This window comes from Eutrigla gurnardus, assembly GCF_963514095.1.
Source record: "Eutrigla gurnardus genome assembly, chromosome: 15".
NCBI classification, from domain to species: Eukaryota; Metazoa; Chordata; class Actinopteri; order Perciformes; family Triglidae; genus Eutrigla; species Eutrigla gurnardus.
This window is the reverse complement of record NC_139938.1, coordinates 21,880,182-21,907,412: the sequence shown is the minus strand read 5'-3', so window position 1 is coordinate 21,907,412 and position 27,231 is coordinate 21,880,182. Positions and strand designations below refer to the sequence as shown.

General features: G+C 44.7%; 3 protein-coding genes across 3 annotated transcripts in view; 1 reads left to right on the top strand and 2 right to left on the bottom strand.

The window, feature by feature from the left end:
- Positions 1–163: 163 nt before the first annotated feature.
- Positions 164–13,585, bottom strand: camk2a (calcium/calmodulin-dependent protein kinase II alpha). Its single transcript, XM_084028469.1, has 18 exons — positions 13,518–13,585; positions 12,275–12,369; positions 11,370–11,429; positions 9,502–9,556; positions 7,900–7,965; positions 7,739–7,811; positions 7,085–7,187; positions 6,823–6,906; positions 6,381–6,475; positions 5,513–5,635; positions 5,323–5,406; positions 4,366–4,408; positions 3,048–3,085; positions 2,339–2,387; positions 2,127–2,202; positions 1,781–1,875; positions 1,439–1,667; positions 164–657 (listed from the first exon to the last, which is right to left on the bottom strand). The coding sequence occupies exons 1-18, from the start codon at positions 13,577–13,579 to the stop codon at positions 654–656; spliced, it is 1,434 nt and encodes a 477-aa protein (XP_083884595.1). The 5' UTR covers positions 13,580–13,585; the 3' UTR covers positions 164–653.
- Positions 13,586–16,423: 2,838 nt separating this feature from the next.
- On the bottom strand, positions 16,424–22,355 carry sra1 (steroid receptor RNA activator 1). The gene is made up of 6 exons (XM_084028822.1): positions 22,025–22,355; positions 21,257–21,364; positions 18,662–18,742; positions 18,432–18,592; positions 17,203–17,311; positions 16,424–17,119 (listed from the first exon to the last, which is right to left on the bottom strand). The coding sequence occupies exons 1-6, from the start codon at positions 22,047–22,049 to the stop codon at positions 16,782–16,784; spliced, it is 822 nt and encodes a 273-aa protein (XP_083884948.1). The 5' UTR covers positions 22,050–22,355; the 3' UTR covers positions 16,424–16,781.
- An 853-nt stretch (positions 22,356–23,208) lies between these two features.
- LOC311025282 (amyloid-beta A4 precursor protein-binding family B member 3-like) overlaps positions 23,209–27,231 on the top strand; it is a gene marked incomplete at its 3' end in the record, with an annotated part of 6,687 nt that continues 2,664 nt past the window's right edge. Inside the window, exons 1-4 of the mRNA XM_084028133.1 lie at positions 23,209–23,587; positions 26,117–26,280; positions 26,666–26,721; positions 26,863–26,911. Coding sequence (XP_083884259.1) covers positions 23,521–23,587; positions 26,117–26,280; positions 26,666–26,721; positions 26,863–26,911 — 336 coding nt within the window. The 5' untranslated portion in view covers positions 23,209–23,520. The remainder of the gene's footprint in view (positions 23,588–26,116; positions 26,281–26,665; positions 26,722–26,862; positions 26,912–27,231) is intronic.

Sequence of the window (27,231 nt, the reverse complement as noted above, 5' to 3'; positions counted from 1 at the left end):
GGGAGACGAGCGGATTGGATGGAGGGTATCAGCCAATGGGAGCCTGCCGGAGCAATGGCTCCCATTGGCTGATACCCTCCAATTTCTATGCAGGCCTACAGCTAGACTGAATGGATTTCTTTAAATTCCAAATCGTAGACCGTAGCTTTAATAAATTTCATATATTTACTTAAGATGAGTTCATTAAGGGGAAAGCTTCCTATTAAAATAGACTCTATTTGTTAATTAGGAGCTTTTGAAAATAGGCGTTTTCAGGATGAAATTAATAACGAACACGTTTTTAAGAAGTGATTAAGAAGTAATTAACAAATAATTAATACGTATTAAGAAGTAATTAAGAAGTAAGGTATTTTCAGGCAATCAGATGTGAAGGAGGCTTCTGTCCTGTCAATCATCCCGATGGAGGAGATAAGAGGTTTTCGCATGTTATTACAATTTGTGCAGCTGATTGGCTAATCACAAGGGGGCTTGGCTTAAGTCCCAAGGAGCTGAGAAGAGGAAGCTGACTGGTTGATTGTGCAGTTCACTGCTCTCTGGCTCCGCCCCTTGTCTCCTTTCAAACTTCCTGTCTGGTGTCACATGCCTGGCCTGCTGTCAATCAATCAGTTGTCAAGACGACAGTGGCCCCAGCAAAGATCTGCCAACTCTGGAAATTAGCTAAATGGACAGAGAAGAAGAAGAAATGAGTCTGAATGTCTTCATCAAGGTAAAACTCAATACTCGATTACAGAAACTAAACTACGTAGTGAGGTTGAGACCACTAAAACTAAATAGTTAGGTTGAGACCACTAAACTACAAAGTTAGGTTGAGACCACTAAACTACGTAGTTAGGTTGAGACAAGTTAACTAGATAGTTAGGTTAAGACTAAACTATAAAGTTAGGTTGAGACCCCTAAACTACATAGTTAGGCTAAACTACATAGTTAGGTTGAGACCACTAATCTACATAGTTAGGTTGAGACTAATATACATTGTTAGGTTGAGATCAATAAACTACATAGTTAGGTTGAGATGACCAAACTACAAACTTAGGTTGAGACCACTAAACTACATAGTTAGGTTGAGACCACTAATCTACATAGTTAGGTTGAGACTAATATACATTGTTAGGTTGAGATCAATAAACTACATAGTTAGGTTGAGATGACCAAACTACAAACTTAGGTTGAGACCACTAAACTACATAGTTAGGTTGAGACCACTAATCTACGTAGTTAGGTTGAGACCACTAATCTACATAATTAGTTTGAGACCACTAAACTACATAGTTAGGTTGAGACCACTAATCTACATAGTTAAGTTGAGACCACTAAACTACATAGTTAGGTTGAGACTAAGCAACATAGTTAGGTTGAGACCACTAATCTACATAGTTGTATTTACAGTGTTTTACTGGTCTCTTACCAGAGTTTGTACTGGTCTCTGACTTGATCTTACTTGCTCAGTGTGGAGGAGGAGCCTGATCGGTGGAAATGGACGATCTGCCACTTCCCATCCCGGCGGTGCCACACCCTGGTCTCCTCTGATTGGGCGGTGCGAGGCGTCCCATTGGAGTCGATGTACTGAGTAACTCTGATGTAAGCGATGCAGGCAGCCTCGTCCCCGACCAGGTGGATGTGAGGGTTCAGGATGGTGGTGTGAACTGGTTTACTGTTCTTCGACCACACTGAAGACAGACGGAGACAGGACATTGATGGACTCTATGTAATGATCCTGGGACATCACTTATAATAAGCCAAAAGTCACAAATAGACCATCAAGAAGTTTGGTTAATCTCACAATTTTCAAAATAAAAGCGGTGGAAGTCAAGGCCTTCGACCAGATTCCCCAACGCCTCAGGCTCGAATGCTGTGACAGCAGGGTCGCACATCTTACTGCAGGATCAGACAGACAGGTACACAAAGGACAGAAAGCTTGACTGGTTAACTGAGAGGACAGACAGGTTTACCGAGAGGAGACACATGTTTACTGAGGGAACAGACAGGTTTACTGAGGGGACAGACAGCTGTACTGAGAGGACAGGACAGGTTAAATTCAGTCCAGTTTTTTCACACTATGAGTTCTGTTCGGTTCATAGACAGTGTCGGGACTTTCACAATAAAAGCTTTCAGAGAGCGTTACATACGTGTAGCTCTCAAAGTCTCCGTTACTGATCGCCTCGATCAGCTGCTCTGTCACTTTGATGATGTCCTGCTTCCTCACTGACAGACAGACAGGCAGAGAGAGAGAGAGAGTCAGTATAGTTGTTTGACGCTGTGTGTGTGTGTCTGTGTGTGTGTGTGTGTGTGTGTGTGTGTGTGTGTGTGTGTGTGTGTATGTAGGTGTGCGTGTGTGTACCTCGCGTATCTTCATCCTCAATGGTTGTGTTTGTGCTTTCAGAGGATTCCTAAAACAACAACAATATCATCAACAATCATCATCAACAATCATCATCAACAACATCATCATTAACAACAACACCATCATCATCATCATCATCATCATCAACAACATCTAACTAAACTACATAGTTAGGTTGAGACCACAGGTTGAGACCACTAACCTACATACAGTAGTTAGGTTGAGACTAAACTATATAGTTAGGTTGAGACCACTAAACTATATAGTTAGGTTGAGACCACTAAACTACGTAGTTAGGTTGAGACCACAAAGGTAGGTTGAGACCACCAAACTACATAGTTGTTGTTGTTGTCATCATCATCATCATCATCAACAACAACAACATCATCATCATCATCATCATCATCATCAATGTAAAGTTATCATCAAGCTTTCACCCTTTAATTCATTTATACAAAAAATTTATATAATAATTAAAATAATTATTTATAATTAATGATCGTACTAAAACAACAATAATAAAGTATATCATAATAAAAACAATAACAATAATACTACTACTACTTCTAAAAATACTAATTATAATAATACTATAATAATAATAAAAATAAGTATTATAATAATAATAGGTATAATACAAATACTACTACTCCTACTACGACTACTACTACTACTACTACTACTACTAATAATAATAATAAGTCACCTTGACTCCATCGGCCTTCTTGTTGCCACTTTTCCCTCCTGAACGGGGGACGAGAACGATGAGAAATAGAAGCAGCAGAGTGAGAAAGAAAGGAACAAATGCAGAGAAGAGGAGAGACGGCATCATACCGACAACTTCTGCCCACGTTCCCTTCAGCTAACTGACAGGAAAACTTCAAAATAAAAGACCCGGGGATACCAAAGAATACAACTAGTTTAAAGTGGAAAACAAATGTCTGTGAGTCTGTCAGTAGTACGTATGCAGCCACAGAGGAGGGGGGCAGGGGGAGGCGGGAGACAGGGGGGAGGAGGAGAGAGAGTCCAGAGCTGCTTCCTGTCTGTGAGTCTATCAGTAGGTATGTAAGTATGCAGCCACAGAGAGGGCGACGGGGGGGGGGGGGGGGGGGGGACAGACAGACAGACAGACAGACGGTCCGAGTCGACTTTGTGAGGTGTCACACTAACAAGTTACAGGTCACCCTAACGAGTTACAGGTCACACTAACGTGTTACAGGTCAGACTAACAAGTTACAGGTCACCCTAACGAGTTACAGGTCACACTAACGTGTTACAGGTCAGACTAACGTGTTACAGGTCAGACTAACAAGTTACAGGTCAGACTAACAAGTTATAGGTCAGACTAACGAGGTATAGGTCAGACTAACTAGTTACAGGTCACACTTATGAATTACAGGTCACACTAACAAGTTACAGGTCAGACTAACGAGTTACAGGTAACACTAACAAGTTACATGTCACACTAACAAGTCACAGGTCACATTAACGAGTAACAGGTCACACTAACAAGTTACAGGTCAGACTGTCCACTGAGACTAGTGCGTACTAACTTCCACACCAATTCCTCTTTAAAGACTCGCTACACCTCAGTCTACATCTTTACCTGAAAAATTGACCACATTTTTTGCGTCAACGGCATCACAGCTCCATTTTATTTGTCTTTTTAATATAGACGAGAAGGTAGAGATGAAGGGGTTGTCTGTCTGTCTGTCTGTCAGCCTGCCTCTCTGTCTGTCTGTCTACCTGTCTGTCTGTTTTTTTTCGGTGGTTTCCATTCTATCTTTAGGTCTCTGGTATTCTCAGTGTGTTGAACTTTATGACAGCTGCTGTTTTCTTTCTCTATCTCTCACACACTCCCCCCCCCCCCCCCCCCCCCACACACACACACACACACACACACAAACTGTTAACCTGATAATTGCGTGTAAGCCGACAGCTGATTGGTTGTGTTTAACCCTCTGCTATTGTCACACAAACAGGTCAAAGGTCAAACCACCAGAGATGACAGCTGATGATCTCACCAGAGAAGTTCCTGGTGGCCAACATGGTCGTCAGGATGGCTCCCTGGAGGAGAGGAAAGATGGTCAGGGGGGTAAAACTTTCACATATCACATTAGAAGACAAATATGACCTCTGACCTTCAAAATGTGATCTTTGGTATGTGAAGTATCACATGTTACATATGCGCTATAACATGTGACCTGTGAGCTATAACATGTGACATGTGGTCTATAACATGTGAGCTATACCATTTGACCTGTGACATGTGAACTATAACATGCAACCTGGGATATGTGAGCTACAACATGTGACATGTGAGCAATAACATGTGACTTATAACATGTGAGCTATAACATTTGACCTGTGGCATGTGAGCTATAAAATGTGACATGTGAGCTATAACATGTGACATATGAGCTATAACATGTGACATGTGAGCTATAACATGTGACATATGAGCTATAACATGTGACATATGAGCTATAAAATGTGACATGTGAGCTATAGCATGTGACATATGAGCTATAACATATGACATGTGAGCTATAACATGCAGCCTGTGATCTGTGAACTATTTAGTGACCCGTAACCTGTGATATGTGAACTATAACATGTGACATATGAGCTATAACGTGTGACATGTGAGCTATAACATATGACATGTGAGCTATAACATGTGACATATGAGCTATAACGTGTGACATGTGAGCTATAACATTTGACCTGTGGCATGTGAGCTATAACATGTGACATATGAGCTATAACATGTGACATGTGAGCTATAACATATGACATGTGAGCTATAACATGCAGCCTGTGATCTGTGAACTATTTAGTGACCCGTAACCTGTGATATGTGAACTATAACATGTGACCTGTGACATGTGAGTTATAACATGTGACCTGTAACCTGTGATATGTGAACTATAACATGCAACCTGTGAGCCATAACATGTGACCTGTGACATGTGACCTACCTTGAGTTTCCTCCTGGCGTTGAACTTCTTCAGACACTCTACCGTTTCCTGTCTGTGCATACAGGATGCCACTGTGGAGCGATGCTGTAAGTGGTATTGTTCTTAGTATAAATGCTCATAAACACAAACACATATTCATATATATATATAAAGTATATAGTATGTATTTATAAATGGAGGACAGACTCACAGAGATCCAGGGGTGCTTCAGGGCCTCGGCGGCTGTGATCCTCTTCGACGGGTTGATGGTCAACATCTTGTTAATGAGATCTTTGGCTTCAGGAGTCACTGTGTCCCACTCAGGAGAAGGAAACTAGTGGAGGAGGGGAGAAGGGGGAGGATGAGTTGTAGTAACTTTGTTAGTTTTTACCTTTATCCTTTGAACATGTCGCTAAGCAACCAATCAGATTGCTTGATTGATTTCTGCTGTAGAACACACCAACAGAACACGGAGGTGTCTTTTTAAATCCATCTGTGTTCATCTACGACAACAAGTTAACAGGGTCACTAGTTAAAGGTGCTATTGAAAACATTGATAACATCCAGCCATTAGATGTCGCACTTGCACTCCCCCCCTTCCACTGCATTCACTTCATAACACAGCTGTTGCTCGAAGCGCATGCGCCCTCAATGGGTTGCCAGTACTAAGCACTTGGGACTGGTACCGAAATGCCACCGGCTTACCATTAAACATTTGTTACGTTTTCTCCAAACTAACTGGCAACCCCAAAGACTCTTGACCCCAGACTACGCAGAGATACCACGTGTTACCAATGCCGTTATTCTATTGGCTCACAAGCCTCGCTAGAAGCCACAGCCACACATCACACATCTACACAGAGAACAACACATTCATTACGGACTGACAACATGTTTTAAAATGATTAATTCACAATTTTTTTTTTTTCATGAGAAGTGATACTTTGATTCTGCACCTTTCTTTAAGCTCTGTGGATGTATTCTTTTTTTTAAATGATCTGTTTCAATAAAAATGTTATCAATATGAGCTTTAAACTAGAAAAAAATCAGGTGACCACATGCAGAGTCATGTGACATACATCATAAGCTCCAGCTTTGATCTGCTGGTAGAGACGATGTTGATCTTCATCCCAGAATGGAGGATAACCGACCAATAAGATGTAGAGAATCACACCTGGGAAGGAGACAAAAACACACCTGAGAGGGAGAGACACACACACACCTGAGAGAGACACACACACACCTGAGAGAGAGACACACACACCTGAGAGAGACACACACACCTGGGAGGGAGACACAAACACACCTGAGAGTGACACACACAAACACACCTGAGAGAGTCACACACACACCTGGGAGACACAAACACACCTGAGAGAGACACACACACACCTGGGAGGGAGAGACACAAACACCTGAGAGAGACACAAACACACCTGAGGGAGGAGACAAGGAGACGAGGAGACAAGGAGACAAGGAAGGAACACTAGGAGACAGTAGAGTAGAAGAAGAGAATCTGACCACAGGCCCAGAGGTCGACGGCTTTGCCATAAGGATCCTTTCTTAAAACCTCTGGGGACAGATAACCTGGGGTCCCGGCAAAGCCTATAAACACACACACACACACACAGATTTGTTAAAAAACATAATGTCAAGCAATACATCAAGATTAAATCCGATTGAAACACAGAGGCTGCTCATTTGGAGTAAGAGTAAAACGAGTATAGAATACTACAAGCAGTAGTAATACTGCAGTAATACATCAGTATCTGCAGGGTCTTACCGAACCAGGCCTGCTGGTCTCCCTCCACCTCGATGGCGAGGCCGAAGTCCGCCAGTTTCACCGCCGCACCTTTCGACTTGGAGGCCAGCAGCAGGTTCTCTGGCTACAGACACAGAGGAGCTAACATGCTAATTCTGCCCACTAGTTATCACGAGAGATGCTAAAATGCTAACTCTGCAACTAGTTAACATGAGAGATGCTAACATGATACTCTTCCCACTAGTTAACACGAGAGATACTAACATGCTAACTCTGCCCACTAGTTAACACGAGAGATGCTAACATGCTATGGCTGCCCACTAGTTAACATGAGAGATACTAATGTGCTAATGCTGCCCATCGGTTTACATGAGAGATGCTAACATGATACTCTTCCCACTAGTTAACACGAGAGATACTAACATGCTAACTCTGCCCACTAGTTAACACGAGAGATGCTAACATGCTAATTCTGCCCACTAGTTATCACGAGAGATGCTAAAATGCTAACTCTGCAACTAGTTAACATGAGAGATGCTAACATGCTATTGCTGCCCACTAGTTAACATGAGAGATGCTAATGTGCTAATGCTGCCCATCGGTTCACATGAGAGATGCTAACATGCTAACAAGTATATCCACTATATTTGGCTGACACCACAGTGAGACCGTTACCTTCAGGTCTCGGTGAACCACGCCCATCTGGTGACAATGCAGCACTGCCTCCAAAATCTGCTGGATACAATGACTGTTGACAGAGAGGTCAGAGGTCATGTGTACACCTGGGTTAGTCCGTGTCACGTGTTGATGTGTTGATGTGTTGATGTGTTTCCTACCTGGCGTCAGCTTCACTGTAATATTCTCGCGCTACGATGTCTTCGAATAACTCTCCACCTGTAACTCTGAGACACAACCATTGTCATGGAAGCAGACAGCATCACATGTCTGATGTTAAATTACTTTATTATATTACTTTATGTTATGTACAAGCAACATATCACCACAAGTAAAGAAGATAAGGCAAACATGACCAGTTAGCAGTTAGCCGTTAGCCACACACACTGGTAGTTATGCTAGTACTGTTAGCGGTTAGCACTCGATATTCAAGCATTGAAAAGTTAGCACTTGTACTGAAAAACAGTAAAAATGAGCATCATAAGGACAATGTGATAGAATATAAAACAGAATAGACTAGACTGCAATAGACTAGAATAGACTATAATAGAGTAGAATAGACTATAATAGAATAGACCAGAGGTTCCCAAACTGTGAGGCGCGCCTCCCCTGGGGGGCGCCAAATAATTTGAGGGGAGGCGCAGAAGGTTGATTCAAAAAAGAAGGAAAAACGTTTATTTCATTTTCATTTATTTCACCAAAGACTTTGGTTTCCCGGACGCTGCCCGGCGGGTCATGGGAATAACGCCGCTGGATCGCTAGTTGGCATTGTTTATCGTCGGAACTACGACGGTATCTGATCGTCTTCGAACCTCCGACTTTCGTTCTTGATTAATGAAAACATTCTTGGCAAATGCTTTCGCTTTCGTCCGTCTTGCGCCGGTCCAAGAATTTCACCTCTAGCGGCACAATACGAATGCCCCCGGCCGTCCCTCTTAATCATGGCCCCAGTTCAGAGAGAAAACCCACAAAATAGAACCGGCGTCATATTCCATTATTCCTAGCTGCGGTATTCAGGCGACCGGGCCTGCTTTGAACACTCTAATTTTTTCAAAGTAAACGCTTCGGACCTCACAGGACACTCAGTTAAGAGCATCGAGGGGGCGCCGAGAGGCAGGGGCCTCGCGGCGGACCGTCAGCTCGATCCCGAGATCCAACTATGAGCTTTTTAACTGCAGCAACTTTAAGATACGCTATTGGAGCTGGAATTACCGCGGCTGCTGGCATCAGACTTGCCCTCCAATTGTGTGGAATATTTACATATCAATAAGTGCCAGATAAAGTGCTTCTTCTGAATGGATTCCGTTTTGCTGTAATTTTTATTGATAACTCATTGCATTGCATAGTATAGCATCGATTTAAGTGGCTTAACTGAAGTGAATATCATTATTTGAAAATGATTGTCGTGGGGTGGGGTGGGGGGGGGGGGTGGATTGGGCGCGGAGGTGTCACTGTTTTCAGAGGGGAGGCCCACATTGATAGAGTTTGGGAACCCATGGAGTAGACTATAATAGAATACAATCGAATATACTAGAATAGACTAGACTAGAATAGACTAATGAATAGAATAGACTAGACTATAACAGAATAGAATAGTATAAACTAGACTAGAATAGAATAGATTAGACTACACTAGAATAGAATAGATTAGACTACACTAGAATAGATTAGACTACACTAGAATAGATTAGACTAGACTAGACTAGACTAGACTAGAATAGAATAGAATAGAATAGAATAGAATAGAATAGAGCAGCACTCACAGGTCAAAGATGAGGTAATGATGGGCCTCCTCTGAAATACTGTCATGTAGACGAACTGGAAGAGAGGGAGGGAGGGAGAGAAGGAAAAGAGGAAGGGAGGGAGGGAGAGAAGGAGGAGAGGAAGGGAGGGAGAGGGAGGGAAGGAGGGAGAGAGGCAGATAGGGAGAGAAAGGGGAGAGGAAGGAAGGGAGGGAGGGAGGAAGGGGGATAGAAGGAGGAGAGGAAGTGAGAGAGGGGGAGGAAGAGAGGGATAGAAGGAGGAGAGGAAGAGAGGGAGGGAGACAAGGGGGAGTGGAAGGGAGGGAAGGAGGGAGAGAAGGAGGAGAGGGAGGGAGGGAGAGAAGGAGGAGAGGAAGGGAGGGAGGGAGAGAAGGGGGAGTGGAAGGGAGGGAGGGAGGGAGGAAGAGAAGGAGGAGACGGAGGGACGGAGGGGGGGATGAGTGGAAGGGAGGGAGGGAAAGAAGGGGAGTGGAAGGGAGGGAGAGAAGGAGGAGACGGAGGGGCGGAGAGAAGGAGGAGACGGAGGGACGGAGGGGGGGATTAGTGGTAGGGAGGGAGGGAGAGAGGGAGGAGAGGAAGGGAGGGAGAGAAGGAGGGGAGGGAGGGAGGGAGGGAGGCAGAGAAGGAGAGAAGGAGGGAGGGAGAGAAGGAGGAGAGGAAGGGAGGGAGGGAGGGAGACTAGGAGGAGAGGAATGGAGGGAGGGGGGAGAGGGAGAGGTAGAGAGGGGTAGAAGGAGGAGAGGAAGGGAGAGAGTGACAGAAGAAGGGAGGGAGAGAAGGAGGAGAGGAAGGGAGGGAGGGGGGGGAAGAGAGGAGAAGAAAACATAGCATGTGAAGATGCTAGAAGCTATAACAGATCCCCTCTGCTCCCAGTCTTTGTGCTAAGCTAGGCTAACAGAGTCACATATAAGACACCAAACATCAGCATGTTGAACCCCATTTAATATAAAACTAGATTACAGAAACTTGTACTGCAGTATTTATGGAGCAGTATTTGTACTTGTATTGCAGTCAATACTTGATGATTGTAGACGTCTGACTTTCTGAATGTTGAAACTCTGCTTTTATTGTATAATAGGATATATAACCCCCCCCCCCCCCACACACACACACAAATCCCACTGCTGTACTGTGTAGGAGTGCTTTGAGAGAAAAACCTGATTATTTCTTTCTGAGTGCTTTCACACAGGTGTGTGTGTGTGTGTGTTGCTAGGCAACAGTGTCCTTAGGTGAAGGCATCTCTCCACCTCCCACACACACACACACACACACACACAGACACACACACGCAGTTATGTAACACTCCTCAGTATCTGTGGAGCACCACCTGCCCACACAGAGCTCTCATTGGATGCTGGGTTAAGCTGCAGCATCCTGATTGGCTGGTTGGGTCATATTTGAACATCTGAGCGACGGGTGGATCTGATGAAGACAAGCGGCAGAGCGGCACCCAGACCAGCACCCTTACTGGATCTGGATCCATGTGGATTCTGGTGTGAAGTTGCTGACATGAACAATTAAATCTAAAAAAAAATGTGCGACACTGTGACAGGAAAGTCCATCAGCGTTGAGATAGTCCTCCTGACGTCCATAAATGGAGAAATCGGAGACTGTCTGTGGTCCCCCAGAGGTCTAGATAGGAGCTCATATCAGTCCAGAGTTCAGACCAGACTATATGGAGAAACCAGAGACTGTCTGTGGTCCCCCCGAGGTCTACAATAGTAGCTCACATTAGTCCAGAGACCAGACCAGACTATGTGGAGAAACCAGAGACTGTCTGTGGTCCCCCAGAGGTCTACAATAGTAGCTCACATTAGTCCAGAGACCAGACCAGACTATGTAGAGGAACCAGAAGTAGTAGTACTCACCAATGTTTGGGTGCTTCAGTAAACGACAGATTCGAGCTTCGCGGTCCAACTTCTGATGATCTGACAATACAAACACATTGATTATTGATCACAGGTATTGATGCTAATGTTAGCACATATGCTAATCTCTGCGCTACACTTCCTGTCTCAGTGGAACCATCTCTGCCCTGTGATTGGCGTGTCAGGCTACATGCACCACCTCATGGGTGGAGGTAACCTGAAACCAGAACCAGACTCCTGGAGAGGAGCTGGACTTGAGTCTTGTCTGGAGTGACCCAGGGTGGTTTCTGAGTTTTCTCCGGGGAATGAGAGGGTCGACTCTGCAAGTCTCTTACAGGTGTTTGTGTTTATGAACCCAACAGCTTGGAGGACTCGGCCTTCCTGGAGTCTCTGGGTAGCGTCCTTGAAAGAACCTGACTCTCTGGACTATCATGACCCTACGTCAAGTTCTAGTTTGAAGGAAATAAGGGGCTTGTTGCTACGAGCCATCCGGTTCTTGTATCACCAAAGTAAGAGCTGAGTCGTCTGCATAGAGTCAAACACGTTCCCAGTAAGGCCTCCACCTGGTTGTCCCTGATCCTGGTTGTGGTTTTCATGGAAAGGATCTAAAGACTCTCCAGTTTAGGGACTTCAGAATTGCATCAATGCTTTTTGCAGATGATGTTATCTGATCTCTTATACATCCTGCCGGGCCGGGGCCTTATCTGGCACCAGGTCTTCGCATTTCAACAGCCAAAGAACAGTTTACTACCAAGAACAGCTTACGTCAGGGGAGGGATAGCGAACAAAAACCTTGTGACTGCCATTTTTAAATATCCAGAGCTAGTGTGATAGCATCTCTGCCTTCTCTGTTGTTCAGACAACCTGGGGGTCTGGATCCCCAGGTTGGGGGGTCGGGTCCTCACCTCTGGCGGAGAGTTTCTTGGTGTTGATGATCTTGGCGGCATACTCCTGACCCGACAGCACCTTCACACAGCGGCGCACCACTGAAAAGGCTCCCCTGGAAACAATAGTAGGAACCTATCAGCTCTTTACAGAGAACATTTAAACCAGATCCATTTTACATGAACTTAACTCAAACTATATCTTCGTGTTATTGCTGTTAATACTACTGTTTATACAACTACTTCATCTTCTTCTTCAGTTACTATGGTTACTCACTATGGTTATGCTTCTGCTAAAACTACATTTAGTACTGGTGTTACTGGCCTGGTGATGCCACAGTGATGTCACCAGTGGCATCACCAGCCTCTCATGAAATACTTTATCCAGAAGCATTATGGGAAACGTAGGATCCAGTGTGTTTGGACTAAATGTCAGGATTCTATTGAAAAGGTTCCCGCTCTTAATGACCAGCTCAGCATGATAATAAATATATATAAAAATATATTCTGATTATTATTATTATGCAGAACTAAAGCTTTTTACACAAATATTTCTGTCTCTTCTCAAACATTCTGCCGCCCACCATCACATTATGTAAGAGACCTGGCATTGTGTGTGTGTGTGTGTGTGTGTGTGTGTGTGTGTGTGCGTGTGTGGGCGGTGAGTGGGTTGAGGTCAAAAAGGTGATCCACGCATACATCAGTCCATAACTATTGATCAGAAATTGATCAGCAACACAATCAAAAATGCATCTTCCAGTCTCACCGTGATAGTAAGAGTTAAAAGAAACATTTTATTTGTTTACAACAACTTAATATTTTAATCAGATACATATTTTTGTTGTAGAATTATTAGAAGTATATCAACTTTGTTGAGAAAAGGTATAAAAAATACACAGAAAATAATACATTTGCCATTGTAATAAGTAATAATAATAAAAAAAAGATTACTACTTATTATTATTACTGATATCATTATAACCACTAGGCAAAAATAAAATATTTATCATATTTAGAGATATAATGAATGAATTAAATTAAAATGAAATATAATTTGTTATATCATCAGAAATCAATAAAATACATACCAATATAATTTAAAACTACCATACTAAAATATAAAATCATTTTGTAAATGTGTATATCTATGGTTGTAGTTTGTGATGAAATAGATGAAACATATTAATATAGATGTAATATTCTCCTGATGATTAAAAAAGTTGGATGTTTAAAACAGCAACACGCTGATGAAGATGATACTTACTTGCCCAGCTCTTCATACAGCTGAAACTCTTCGGTGAAACGGGTGCAGATGACCGTTGCCATGGTGACCTGGCAGGGCGAGGGGTCAGGGTGCTCCCCGTCAATCTTCCCCTGAGGATGATGATGGTGGTGATGATGAAGATCAAGTTAGAGTTGGAGCTGCCTGCCTGGAGGATGGAGGAGAGAAGAAGAAAAGAAGAACAGAAGAAGAAGAGTTTTTGCTTGAGGATGGAGAGAAGGAAGAGGAGGAGGAAGAAGATGGAGAGCAGTGAGCAGAGCTGCGTCTCTCTGTCCTGATATCTGTGGGAGAAAGAGATGCTCGACCTGCCCGCCCACTCTCCCCGTCAGCCAATCACAGGACAGGACAGGAGAGAGAGACACACACACACACACACACACACACACACACACACACACACACACACACACACACACACACACACACACACAGGATCACCATGGTAACTGCATCCTCTCAGTCTGTGCTGGAAAGTAAGACTGCAAACACTGCCAGAGATTGTTCAGGAACTAAAATACCACATAATGTATTAGTATAATACTGCACATATAACTACTATATTACTGCACGTATAATTACTGTATTACTGCATGTATTACTACTGTAATGCTGCACATATTACTACAGTAATACTGCACGTATAACTACTGTAATACTGCACATATTACTACTGTAATACTGCACGTATAACTACTATAATACTGCACATATTACTACTGTAAAAATGCACGTATTACTACTGTAATACTGCACATATTAATACCTCAACACTGCACGTATTACTACCTTAACACTGCATATGGTATGGTACCTAGCTTAGCTGTTAGCGATGGCTTCCCGCTCAGGGTGTCTCATGATTAGCGTTCCTCTGCCTCTGTTAGCGATAATGCTACATGTAATTAATGTAGTTTATTTACTGTGTGGGAGGTTCGGTGATGTCACCATGGTCATCCAGTCAGCTACAGTCGTTAGCCAGCCCTCATTAGCAAGGTTGGACTGACCAGATGTAGCTCCTGCTATCTCTGGGTCCTGTGATCTGGATTCTGGAATCAGCCCCTCAGTTAACATTCATTTGGTCTTTTTTCTGGACTACAGACTGACCGTAGCGCTTCAAATGTAAACATCTGCTGGGTTTCATGTTTGTTATCGTTTTTAATTTAAACACCTTTTGTTGAATATTTCTGGTTTATGATTCTGAGTTGAATGTTTCTGTTTATGGTTCCGAGTTGAATGTTTCTGGTTCTGAGTTGAATGTTTCTGGTTGATGATTCTGAGTTGAATGTTTCTGGTTTATGATTCTGAGTTGAATGTTTCTGGTTCTGAGTTGAATGTTTCTGGTTTATGATTCTGAGTTGAATGTTTCTGGTTTATGATTCTGAGTTGAATGTTTCTGGTTCTGAGTTGAATGTTTCTGGTTGATGATTCTGAGTTGAATGTTTCTGGTTTATGATTCTGAGTTGAATGTTTCTGGTTCTGAGTTGAATGTTTCTGGTTTATGATTCTGAGTTGAATGTTTCTGGTTTATGATTCTGAGTTGAATGTTTCTGGTTCTGAGTTGAATGTTTCTGGTTTATGATTCTGAGTTGAATGTTTCTGGTTTATGATTCTGAGTTGAATTCTTCTCGTGGATGGAGAGACGGACTTCTCGTCTTTCTGCCTATTTTTGGGTTTGTTTGTCTCCGTGGGGACGATGCTCTTCCTCTCCGCTTCTCTCTCCGTCCTCATGTCACTCATCCTTTCTGCTTGGGTTCCTCTTCTCCAGAGGAGGAGGAGGTGGAGAGGAGGAGGAAGCTGATTGGTCAGCAGAGTCCAGCCTCTGCAGCTGGAGTCAAACAGCTGATAATCACCTCCAACATGAAAGCAGGTCCAGTCAACTGTTCATGTCATGTGATCTTCATCGTTTTCTGAGCATGTTGTGTTGAATGTTTGTTAATGGTGCTTCCTGTCTCACCTGACTGAGGCCCCAGCAGTAGCACTGGGAGCACTGGGCTGCTAAGGCAACATATGGGATGGCATCTGGAGGCTTCTGATTGGTTGATAGGTTGAGCTGCAGTTGTCGGTGTGAAACCGACTCGGACCAAAGAGAGAACAGCTGGAATATAAGCTTCCTTTCTGGTCTCTGTCACCACGGCAACATAAACGCAACAGACAGTCCACAGGATGTGAGCAGCAGGGAGTGAGATGGGACCCTACACAGACATGAGTTCATATGATATGAGATATGAACGTATATGAACCTATGAGCAGAGAATATTGATTGATCAGCTGCTGCTTTACTACCAGCTGATCTGATCTCGTCATCACCTGTTCCAGTCAGTTACCATGGCGATCTGTCCGGTGAGAGTGAACCAGCTCATAAAGGACTAAAACAGAGTTAGACCTGAAGTTACCTGGATGACTTCAAGTCCTGGTCCTGGCCCAGGAGGACTCACTGTGAGCCGTTGTACTCTGCTGCCACCTGCTGGTCAGAGGCCACAGCTGCAGAAACGTTACAGTTCTATATCTCCATATCTACAGTTATACATCTACATATCATGATGATTCATCACTACCGGGCGTGGTCATGACGTCAAGTATCCCTTTCATATAATATCTTGTTCCTGGATTTAAAGTCTTGTAAAGTTCTGTACTTTGCTTTGGTAGCTCTGAAGGCAGGATGCATGTGGATCCCGATGAATCAGGCTTACAGGATGGGGGTCTGGTCCCTGATGAATCCTGTTCCTACAACATAAAAGCCAACAAATACATTTACATTTAGGTCATTTAGCAGACGCTTTTGTCCAAAGCAACTTACAATAAGTACATTTGTCAAAAGAAGGAAACAAGGAAACCACAACGTATCATTGCCGATAAAGTAAGATAAAAACACAAAGACGTAGAAATAAGAGACATGTGATTTATTCTGGCGAGATTCATGATGACTTCATGTGGTCACTTTGATCGGTGCAACGTCACATGACTGTAGCCCAGTCCAGAGGTCCAAGTCCCGTGTGTGTGTGTGTATATACACATTATTCATTCACAAAGAAAATTGGTTCATTTGTTTAATTAAGGCATTAAGATCAATTCCCAAACGATGATTTTTATTCCTCTTCTTAGTCAACTTTAGCATGGGGTGCCTAAACGTATGCATAGCACTGTGTGTGTGTGTATATATATATATACACACACGTGTTAAAAACAGGTTTTGGTTAAAAGAGTCAAAGTCTGCTGGAAGTAAAACGAAACCTGTCGATTCCTGCAGGATTAACCGTCCTGGACTACGGTTGAGCCCTGGACGACTGTCGAGCCTGGTTCTGCAGGGTTGTGGTCTGGCTCTTCAAGGGTATGGACTATTCCTACTGGGTCCAGGACTGCCTCTGCTGGGTCTTGGACTCCTCCTCCTGGGTCCTGGACTCCTCCTACTGGGTCCTGGACTGGTCCTGGAGGTTTCAGAAGTGGTTCTAACAGTTCTGTATTCAGTTTTCGGGTCTCAGCGATGAGTCGTTTGACACCGACCATCCACTGGCTGACTTCAGTCACATGATCAACCATCAGAGAGCGATGGATCTCGTCAGCTGAGTCCCAGTGACGAGACTGTAACTCTGAGAGACAGACAGGAAGACGGGTAAGTCATGAGACAGACATGGTTCAGGTGGACAGACAGGTGTATGATGGGACAGGTTACCCAGAGACAGGGTGTCCATGCGTCTCCTTACAGGTAGGCTGAGTCTACCTGACCTCCAGCTGTCCTCCAGGAGGCAGAGCCTTTTTGCCACATCACTACACACCTGACCCTGCACATGGGGGTCAAAGGTCACACAGTTACTACTACTTAAACAAAATGAAAATCTTCTGAGTAATACAACAAAATAGAAGTCTTCTGATTAATTAAACAAAAATAAGTCTTCTGATTAATTCAACAAAAGTATTCTGATTAAAGGTCCCCTATTATACTGATTTTCATCAATTCCACACAGCTGTCAGAGGTCCAACAACACTGTTTTCCATATGCATTGCCCCAAACCCATCCGTGGTATTGAATTTCAGCTGTCCAAAAGTTGCTCAAATGAGCTCTGCTAAAAACAGGCTGTTTCTGTGCCTGCACCTTTAAATGCTAATGAGCTCCGCTGTCAACGCCTACTTGGAGAACAACGGAGAGAAGGCCCCTCACGCCAATGTTTACGGTGGATGTATCGCTATGGCTCGCCTATGTGGCTCAGGTGAAGTTGCTGGTCCCGTATGGTTGGGAGAGATCTTTTTACGAGGGTCAGTGTCGAGGCCAAAGCCAGCTTTGTACTGACCCCAGTTACTGATTCAGTCCAGTGTGAAGTAGTTAGCACACACATACAAGCTAACACAAACCGTAGCCGGCACATTGTCATTAAAATTGAAACGCAACCACGGTCTCGTCTGTTCTTCTGTAGCTGGGACAGAATATAAGCACTTATGTTGATTTGTACAAACAACAACAGAGCAATTTGCATGTCTAGCTGTGAGCGACGACATTGTGAAACACGGCTATCTCACTGCTATCTCACTGCTATCTCACCGCAGGACACACTGAACTTCACCTCGTGATGAACGCCCCCTCTCGGATATCTCCTATCATCAGAGGAGTTCGGCCAATGAAAATGCATCCCTTCGTTACGTAACGATGGGAGCTGAATCTGAACAGCCTGTAGGCCGTTGTCCCAGTGGGTGGGCTGCAGAGACCATGCAGGAGTCGCTTGTTTTCCCTCATTCTGGGAGTTGACAGGCTCAGGGAGGACCAGTTTATAGGTGTAGAGACCAGAGAAAACGTGTTTTTCATAATATGGGACCTCTATTTCAACAAAATAAAAGTCTTCCGAGTAATACAACAAAATAAAAGTCTTCTGATTAATTTAATAAAATGTCTGAAGGGTTCAGACTCACTTTTACAGTCTGTCTGCAGGCGACGAGGGCTCGGTTCAACACCATTACCACATGCTCTACATCAGGCTCTCTCTCTGATTGGCTGCTGTCTGCCTCTCTTTGACTTCTCATTTGTTCCAGGCGGGGAGGGGGCGTGGCCACACAGCCAGGAGGAGGATGAGCTGTGTGGAGAGATGCTGTTGTCAGTCAGGCTTGTTATCATTTAAATAAATTCTTCTTCTGCTCCTTACCTGGGTGTACAGGTGGTGGGGCCACACCACGTAGAGCCAGATTATTGGAAGAGGGAGGGGCCATGGGCGGGGCTTCTGCACCTGAGGACAAATCAGAGAGATGCTGTATAAGGCATGAAGGGCTGAGGCTACTACTGCTAATAATACTACTGTTACTACTCCGACTGTAAATACTGCTGCTAATACTACAACTGCTAATAATTAGGGCTGGGTATTGTTTAGAATCTCACGATTCGATTCGATTTCGATTCGTTGGGTCACGATTCGATTCAATATCGATTCGATTCGATATTGATTGAAATGCTTTGATATCGATTCAGTTTCAAGTAGAAATACACAAGTAAGAGTACCAGATCATTTTTTCAAATAATTTATTTAGTTTCATGCCTTATGAACAGCCGTGGTATAACTCATAGCATGATAAAACAGGACACTACTTAAACACTGAACTACAGTGCATGTAACCGCCGCGGAAGCTATGGTAGTAGACAGTAGTAGTGCAGATATACTGTTGAAATGCACATATTTGTTTATCTACTCTTCACTCATTTATTAAATGTATTTTCTCTTCCTGTTTCCCAGTGCGAGTTGAGATACACAACTATGATCGCATTTGTCAATTGCGGTATTTTATTTTGAAAATTGCTTTTATTTTGAAAATTGGCCAGATTGTCTCGTGTTTCTTTAAGCTGTGGCTGCAGACCCTGAATTGGGACACAGCTACTGTGTGATTAACTGCCAGAACTGACGCGTTCGCTCGCGGGACGCGCAAAAAATAGAGCAGACGCCAAAGCGATCGCTTCACGGCGCGGGGCGGCCGTGCCTATTCGCGGCGCTCCGTGTCTGGTGTGAACGACACCATAGCTTAACAGGGGCGCCGAAAGGAAGCGGGCTCCGCTACGCGCCTATTCGCGGCGCTTCCACGGCCGGTGTGTACTCACTCCGGTCGCCATATTGTAATGGTTTGGTCTAGTGCGGCCCCCGTCCGTACAGCGCGAATCACACGAGGGTGTCGGTCACAGCGCCCCCACTGGCCAGGGGCTTGAATCGATTCAGAAGATTGCTGAATCGATATTGAATTGCGGGGAAAAGAATCGCAATGCATTGCTGAATCGATATTTTTACCCACCCCTACTAATAATACTACTGCTAATACTACTACTGCAAAATAATACTGCTAATACTACTACTGTTAATGATACTACTGCTAATAATACTACTGCTAACACTACTACTGTTAAGACTTCTACTGTTAATAATATTGCTAATACTACTACTGCTTATACTACTACTGTTAATACTACTGCTAATACTACTACTGTTAATTAGGGGTGGGGAAAAAAAATCGATATAGCAATATATTGTTGTGCTCTCTGTCGCAATAAATAACTCGATACACTGACGGCAAATATCGATATTTTGGGTCTACGGGTTTTTTTAGACTCCCGTCGGTGCGTCTAAGAGTTTACGGTTCTCCGGAGCGGATCCGCGGGGGCCGCCCGCTGCCCGGGGGTTGGTCTGAGCTCCAAGCGGGTTTCACACAGCCTTGAGGGCATGAGTGCCGACTTTTCGGCCGGGTTTGATTGCCTATTTACGGGCAGGATTCCGAGCGGCGCGCTAGAGTTTACGGTTCTCCGGACGGAGCAGAACTGCGGGTTCGCGGTGTGTAATTGTAAGCGTGGCCGTGTGCTGGCCGGTGCTGTTGTGAGCTTCAAGCGCTTTTCACACAGCATTGAGGGCATGCGGACCCACTTTTCGGCCGGGCTCGATTGCCTATTTACGGGCAGGATTCCGGGCGGCGCGCGTTTACCGTCCGCCGGAGGGTCCGCATGTGTGGATCCGCGACGCCGTGTGCTGCCCGGTGTTGCTGTGAGCTCCAAGCGGTTTGAGGCCCGACTTCCCAGGTACTGGATGGGTGAACATAACTCTGCACATAATTGGTTGCATACTGAAATGTGCCCAATATTTCATTTAATTCTGATGTTATTCTTATCTTGTTTAGCTATTGTTAAACTAAAACGGGCCCAAGTTTACATAAAACAAGTTGCTACTGACTTTTCAGTATCAGAAAGCACTGTCCTGGTTTACATAAGACATGTTATTAATGTTCATGCACTTTAATGTGTCCAGCTGGACAGTGTTTATTCATTTGTACATTGTACGAAGTTTTGGAATTTATTTTTTATGCATATTTTTTCTTTTTCAGTCACATATCGTGATATATCGTTGATGAAATGTCTTGCAATATATCGAATATCGCAGATATCGTGTATCGTGATATTATCGTTATCGTGGGCCAAATATCGTCACAGTATCGAATCGTGAGTTACCTGTATCGTCCCACCCCTACTGTTAATACTATCGCTAATGCTACTACTGTTATTATTACTACTACTGCTGCTAATACTACTACTACTGTTAATACCACTACTGTAATGGTTACTACTACTGTTAATACTACTACTGCTGCTAATACTACTACTGTTATTAATTCTACGCCTGCTAATACTACTACTGTACTGGGACTCATGATGACCCTGACGGTGGTAGTCTGGCTCTATGTGGAGATGGTCCTGAGAGAACTGGACTTGTTACCTGCTGGTGGAGCTGCTCTCTTGTTCAGGAGGTTCCTCTGGGGTCCGCCGGCCCTCTGAAGGCCATAGGAGAACTGGGGGGGGTCGTTCCAGCCCCGCTCCTGGTTACCTAGACAACACACACACACACACACACACACACAGTTAAAAGGAACGGATCCGGTTGCATCATGATGATTTGAAGCAGCAAAGACTCAAATCTGAGCAGCTGCAACCAGAAAATAGTTCCACAGTCTATTAAATAATCGATCGATCAACTTTTCATTCTAGCTCCAATCAATCGCATATCCAGACACCGGGTCTGGGTCCCAGGACACCGGGTCTGGGTCCCCGGATAGCGGGTCTGGGTCCCCGGATAGCGGGTCTGGGTCCCAGGACACCGGGTCTGGGTCCCCGGATAGCGTGCCAGGGTTCTGAAACTCGACAGGTTAAAACGTCACTCCGCTGAACGTAACGTTCTCATGGTCGAACACCAGGCAGTCACCGATCCGCCAAAACAACAGGACAACCCTGAACTATTGCCATCCGAATAATGGCGGTTTGGTTAAAAGTGTGTTTGCCGAACTAAAAAAATCGAAAACCAATAATGTGTAAGCGCCGTTTGCGGGTTTACAAAGTGCGCCCTGCTCGCTTAGAGGCGGCGAACATTCACCTGCTAGATTCATGGATGCAGTTTTGTGAACCGCTGACGAGTCCCGTAACGAGGCTGAACCGTGTCGCGGTCACCGTGACGTTAATGCGGAGTACTAACTTTATTTCTAACGCTTACCTGGTTTAATGTACATGTCCTCCATGTTGGAATTCCACCGTGTCAACAACAACGTCACAGCTTCTTCTTCCCGGTGATGACGCTAAGCTAGCGGCTAAGCTAGCGGCTAAACTAACACGAGGAGTTAAAACAACATTTAAAGTTCCCCTAAATTTGAGTGAAACGAATAAACGCCACCTCTGTGAACACAATCCTCTGGTTTAGAAGAGAAATGTCTATGTTCTAACCGGCTGTGAACAACAAACAGAGCTTCCGCTCAGTTTTTCAAAATACGACAAAATACGCCTCCACCTGGTGGGGGGCAGCAGGCGTACATCCGGGTGTCTATAGGCAGGAATGACCCTCTGTGTTGCTCCTCACCACAGCGGGTCGAATTATTACAAACAAGTATTTTAAATGAGCCAAAATACATTTGAGTTATGAGTTTGACTAAACGTTGGGCTTTTACTTTGCAGGGGGACTGTTAAGACTGGTGTCATCGAGCTTCTCCTCGTCGTGGTTTCGAAGGGACCACACAATTTCTCGCGAGATGGATAAAAAAAACACCCGTATTTCCGGGACACGTGGACACCAACGTCTGAACTGCTGGTGACGTCATCCTGCCTAGTTACTGTTGGAGACGTTGAACTGAGTTTTTATGATCAACGCGCTGATTTAGATATGAAATATAATGAAAACGTTTTATAAATGTTATCTAAGACTCGTTTAAAGAGAAAACACGTAGGAAGTACACTGCCAAAATAAAATAATACACATCTGACATTTAAGTAGCGTGGATCGATGTTTGGTGATAAGGAGTCGCAGGCTCGAACTGCTGAATATAATAAGAAATAACTAAAACTTCAGTTGAATTTTATTCTACAATATTTAAAATAAAACAAGGATTCTAAAATATGTATTTTAATAGATTTAATTACCTCAGTAGAAACATATCAAATCATTTTCAGGTTTTTCCTGTGAACAAATGTGAAAATTAGCGAGTATGTTTACACACACACACACACACACACACACACACACTGTGGTATTACAACCCTTTACAAATACATTAACAGTAAATCATGACGCTGTAAACAGTTTTTTTTTTTACAGTGAAGGTCGAGTGAGGCAGAGAGGGAGGGGAGTGATGACATCACAGGGGGAGGGGAGAGAGAGGAGAGAGGAGAGAGAGGAGAGAGAGGAGAGAGCGGAGCATCCTTCATTAGACAGAGAGGAGAGAGAGGGACGAACGAGACCAGAGAGAGAAGGATGAACGAGATCAGAGAGAGAGGGACGAACAAGCAGAGAGACGGAGACAAAGCAGAGAAGAAGACCGATGGTGTCGTCTGAGAGACGGAGACGGGGGGACGAGAGACACCGAGACAGAGAGACAGACAGACGGAGAGAGAGAGAAAGGCAGCGGGAGGCTTTAACTGTCTGACATCTGGGCCTGTGTGTGTGTGTGTGTGTGTGTGTGCGTGTGTTTGTTGGAGGGCGATCAGCTGATTGGACCACACATGTTGGAGGGCGGAGCCATGATGGGCAAAGATTACATGTTGGCCATCCTCATAGTCAACTATGACGGTGAGATACACACACACACACAGACATACACACACACACACACACACACACAGACACACAGACACACACACACACACACACACACACACACACACACACACACACACACACACGCCTCACAACCTGCCCCCCCCCCCCTTCCAGTCATATCATTGTCTCTCAATCAGCTGATTCAGCAGTTCCTGTCTCAGAGGACTCGTAAATAATTCAGAACTGCTTCACTTCTCGTCTTTCAACTCGTCCAGGACTCCAGATCCACATTTGTGTCCCAGATGGACTTTAGACCAACAACATAATACAGCATTGATGTCACACAGACCATCCGTTACACATTTACATTTAGGGCATTTAGCAGAAGCGTTTGTCCAAAGCGACTTACAATAAGTACATTTGTTGAAAGAAAGAAACCACAACATATTGCCGATAAAATAAGAGCAAAAAAGTAGAAACGAGTGTTTCCATTGGAGCCCTTGAAGGCCAGTGCCATCGTCTTGAAATGGATGTGGGCTGCAACAGGGAGCCAGTGGAGGTCACGGAGGTCATGGAGGAGGGGGGGTCACATGGGAGACTTTGGGTAGATTGAAGACAAGGCGTGCTATAGCGTTCTGGATACGCTGCGATGGTTTAGTCGCTGAGGCTGAGGGAGTCCAGTCAGGAGAGAGTTGCAGTAGTCAAGGCAGGAGATGACCAGTGCTTGGACCAGGAGTTGCGTTGTATCCTTTGTGAGGAAAGACTGGATCCTGCAGATATTGTAGAGGGCAAATCTGCAGGATCGGGCCACAGCAGTGATGTTGGGGGTGCAGGTTAGTTCCTCACAGTTGACGAAGACAATACTGTGATGTCCTCGACAGTGACCGACAGGTCCATGCGAGGGCAGTCTTGAAGAGGAGTTCGGTTTTATGCAGGTTAAGCTTGAGGTGATGCGCAGTTGGATGCTCCAGATGGAGATGTCTGCCAGACATTCCTAGATGCAAGTCGTGATGTGGGTGTCGGAGGTTGGGGGAAGAGATAGGGAACAGCTGGGTGTCATCTGCATAACAATTGTAGAAAAATCCATGCGATGTAATAACAGAACCTAGTGATCTGGTGTATAGTGAGAACAGAAGCGGTCCTAATACTGAGCCTTGTGGGACACCTGTGTCCAGAGAACAGGGTTTGGACATAGAGCCATTCCATGTGACCTGAAAGGTGCCATTTATTAGGTATGATGTGAACCAGGTGAGAGCAGAGTCAGTTATGCCAAGTTCAGCCAGAGTGGAGAGGAGGATTTGGTGGTTGACTGTGTCAAATGCAGCAGATAGGTCGAGGAAAATGAGAATGGGGGGTGCGATGAGGCTCTGGTGTCACGCAGGGACTCAGTCACTGTGAGGAGGGCCGTCTCAGTGGAGTGAGCAGTCCTGAATCCTGATTGATTAGGGTCAAGGAGGTTGTTCTTTGAGAGATAGGATGATAGTTGGTTGTAGGCGGCACGTTCCAGGGTTTTAGAGAGGAATGAAAGAAGAGATGCAGGTCTGTAGTTTTGGATGTCAGTAGCGTCTAGGGTGTTTTTTTTTTTAAGGAATGGCTTCACTGTAGCTGTCTTGAAAGTCTTGATGAGGAATGGAAAGATGTTGTGTGAGATGTCTTGGAGAAGAGAGGAGGGAATCGGGTCAAGGGAGCAGGTGGTGGCACGGTTAGACTTAACAAGTGTGTGAACGTCTTCAGAGGAGAGAGGGCTGAAGCTGGTAAGGCCATCAGAGGTGAGAGTTGGGAGAGATGGTTTCTGGGAAGGTAGAGGAGGGAATGAGGAGCTGATGTCTTTTACTTTCTTGGTAAAGTAAGTTGTAAAGTCATCAGCAGAGAGAGAGGAATGAGGGGAGGGGAAGGAGGGGTTGGAGGCGGAAGAGTTGATCCTTGACAGGTAGAAGGCAGATTTAGCTGACGATACAGTTGGGGTGAAGTCAGAAGTTAGACTCCCTTGTGTTTGTTCGACACTCTAGACTCCCACAGATAGACTCCTTTGTCTTTGTAGTAGTTACAAGCTCTTAAGTGCTTGGTTTACCTCATGCAGGTTTAGCCCCTCCCTCCAATCAAGTCTATTGACTACAGCTGAGATGGCCGAAACTAGGTAATTTTCCGCTCAGTATGAACACAGCTTCACAAGAATTTACAAGATATCTAGACAAGACTAAATATTACAACTACAATTAGTTTCTGACTTACCAACAAGATCAAATGAAGCTTCCTTCCTTTCTTCAAAATGTGGCACATATGTGTTCATGTATCCAGACCTAGACAGGTATCCAGACCTGGACAGGTGACCAGATTACCATAGCAGACCTCATTCACACCTATGGGACCTTTAGACTTCACCCATCCTGCATGACTGTGGGAGGAAGCACACAGAAGAAACCCGAACCAGAACCCGAGCCCCTCTCCCTGTGAGGCGCCCGTGGTTTATTCTGTCCATCCTGGTCCAGGATCTCTCTGATGCAGACAGTCTGAGGAGGTTTTTAAGTATGTATTAAGAGCTGTGGACTGTGTTTGCAGACAATATCTGGACGGATCAGAACCTGCTGCTGGATCCAGATCTTCCTTCTGGCTGGAGAACCATCAAGGACTCAACAGGAACTTACTACTGGCATGTTCCCACCGGCGCCACCCAGTGGCAACACCCCCGCCTCAGTGGGACGCCCCAGCTGCTTGACGCACAGGTTACAAACTCTCTACTCACCCGGTTAACCCACCTAGTTAGTCCACATGAATCCTGTCTAAACTTACCTAGTGAGTCCACATGAGTCCACTCTAAACCCACCTAGTTAGTCCACATGAATCAGGTCTAAACCCACCTAGTTAGTCCACATGAATCCCGTCTACACCCACCTAGTTAGTCCACATGAATCCCGTCTAAACTTACCTAGTGAGTCCACATGAGTCCACTCTAAACCCACCTAGTTAGTCCACATGAATCAGGTCTAAACCCACCTAGTTAGTCCACATGAGTCAACTCTAAACCCACCTAGTTAGTCCACATGAATCCGGCTAAGTCTGTTGACTCAGATTAGCAGCTTTGTCTTCTTCTATGGTGTCATATCTTAGCAGGAGGCTGGACAGCAGAACTCAGATGGAGGGAGAGACGGACCAGCTGAGGGCAGGTACACACACACACACACACATACACATACACACACACACACACACGCACACACACACACACACACACACACACACACACACACACACACACACACACACACACACACGGTACAGTTAATCTATTGTGTTTATTCTCTCAGGTCTTCGTGGCATGAAGATTACCTCACGTACCACGACCCCAATGCCAAGGTAACACAAAAACAACACAACAACAACAACACAACACAGCACTACAATAACACAACAACACAGCACCACTTGTTTACATCACCAGCTGTGATGTCAGAGGAAGTTGAAGATGAGTCATGGTCTCTATTCTGGTTCTCTCTCTCTCTCTCTCTCTCTCTCTCTCTCTCTCTCTCTCTCGCTCTCTCTCTCTCTCTCTCTCTCTCTCTCTCTCTCTCTCTCTATCCGTCTGTCTCTGTCTGTTTCTCTACCTCTCTGTCTCTCAACCCGTCTGTCCCTACCCTTCTGTCTCTACCTGTCTGTCTCTCAACCCGTCTGTCTCT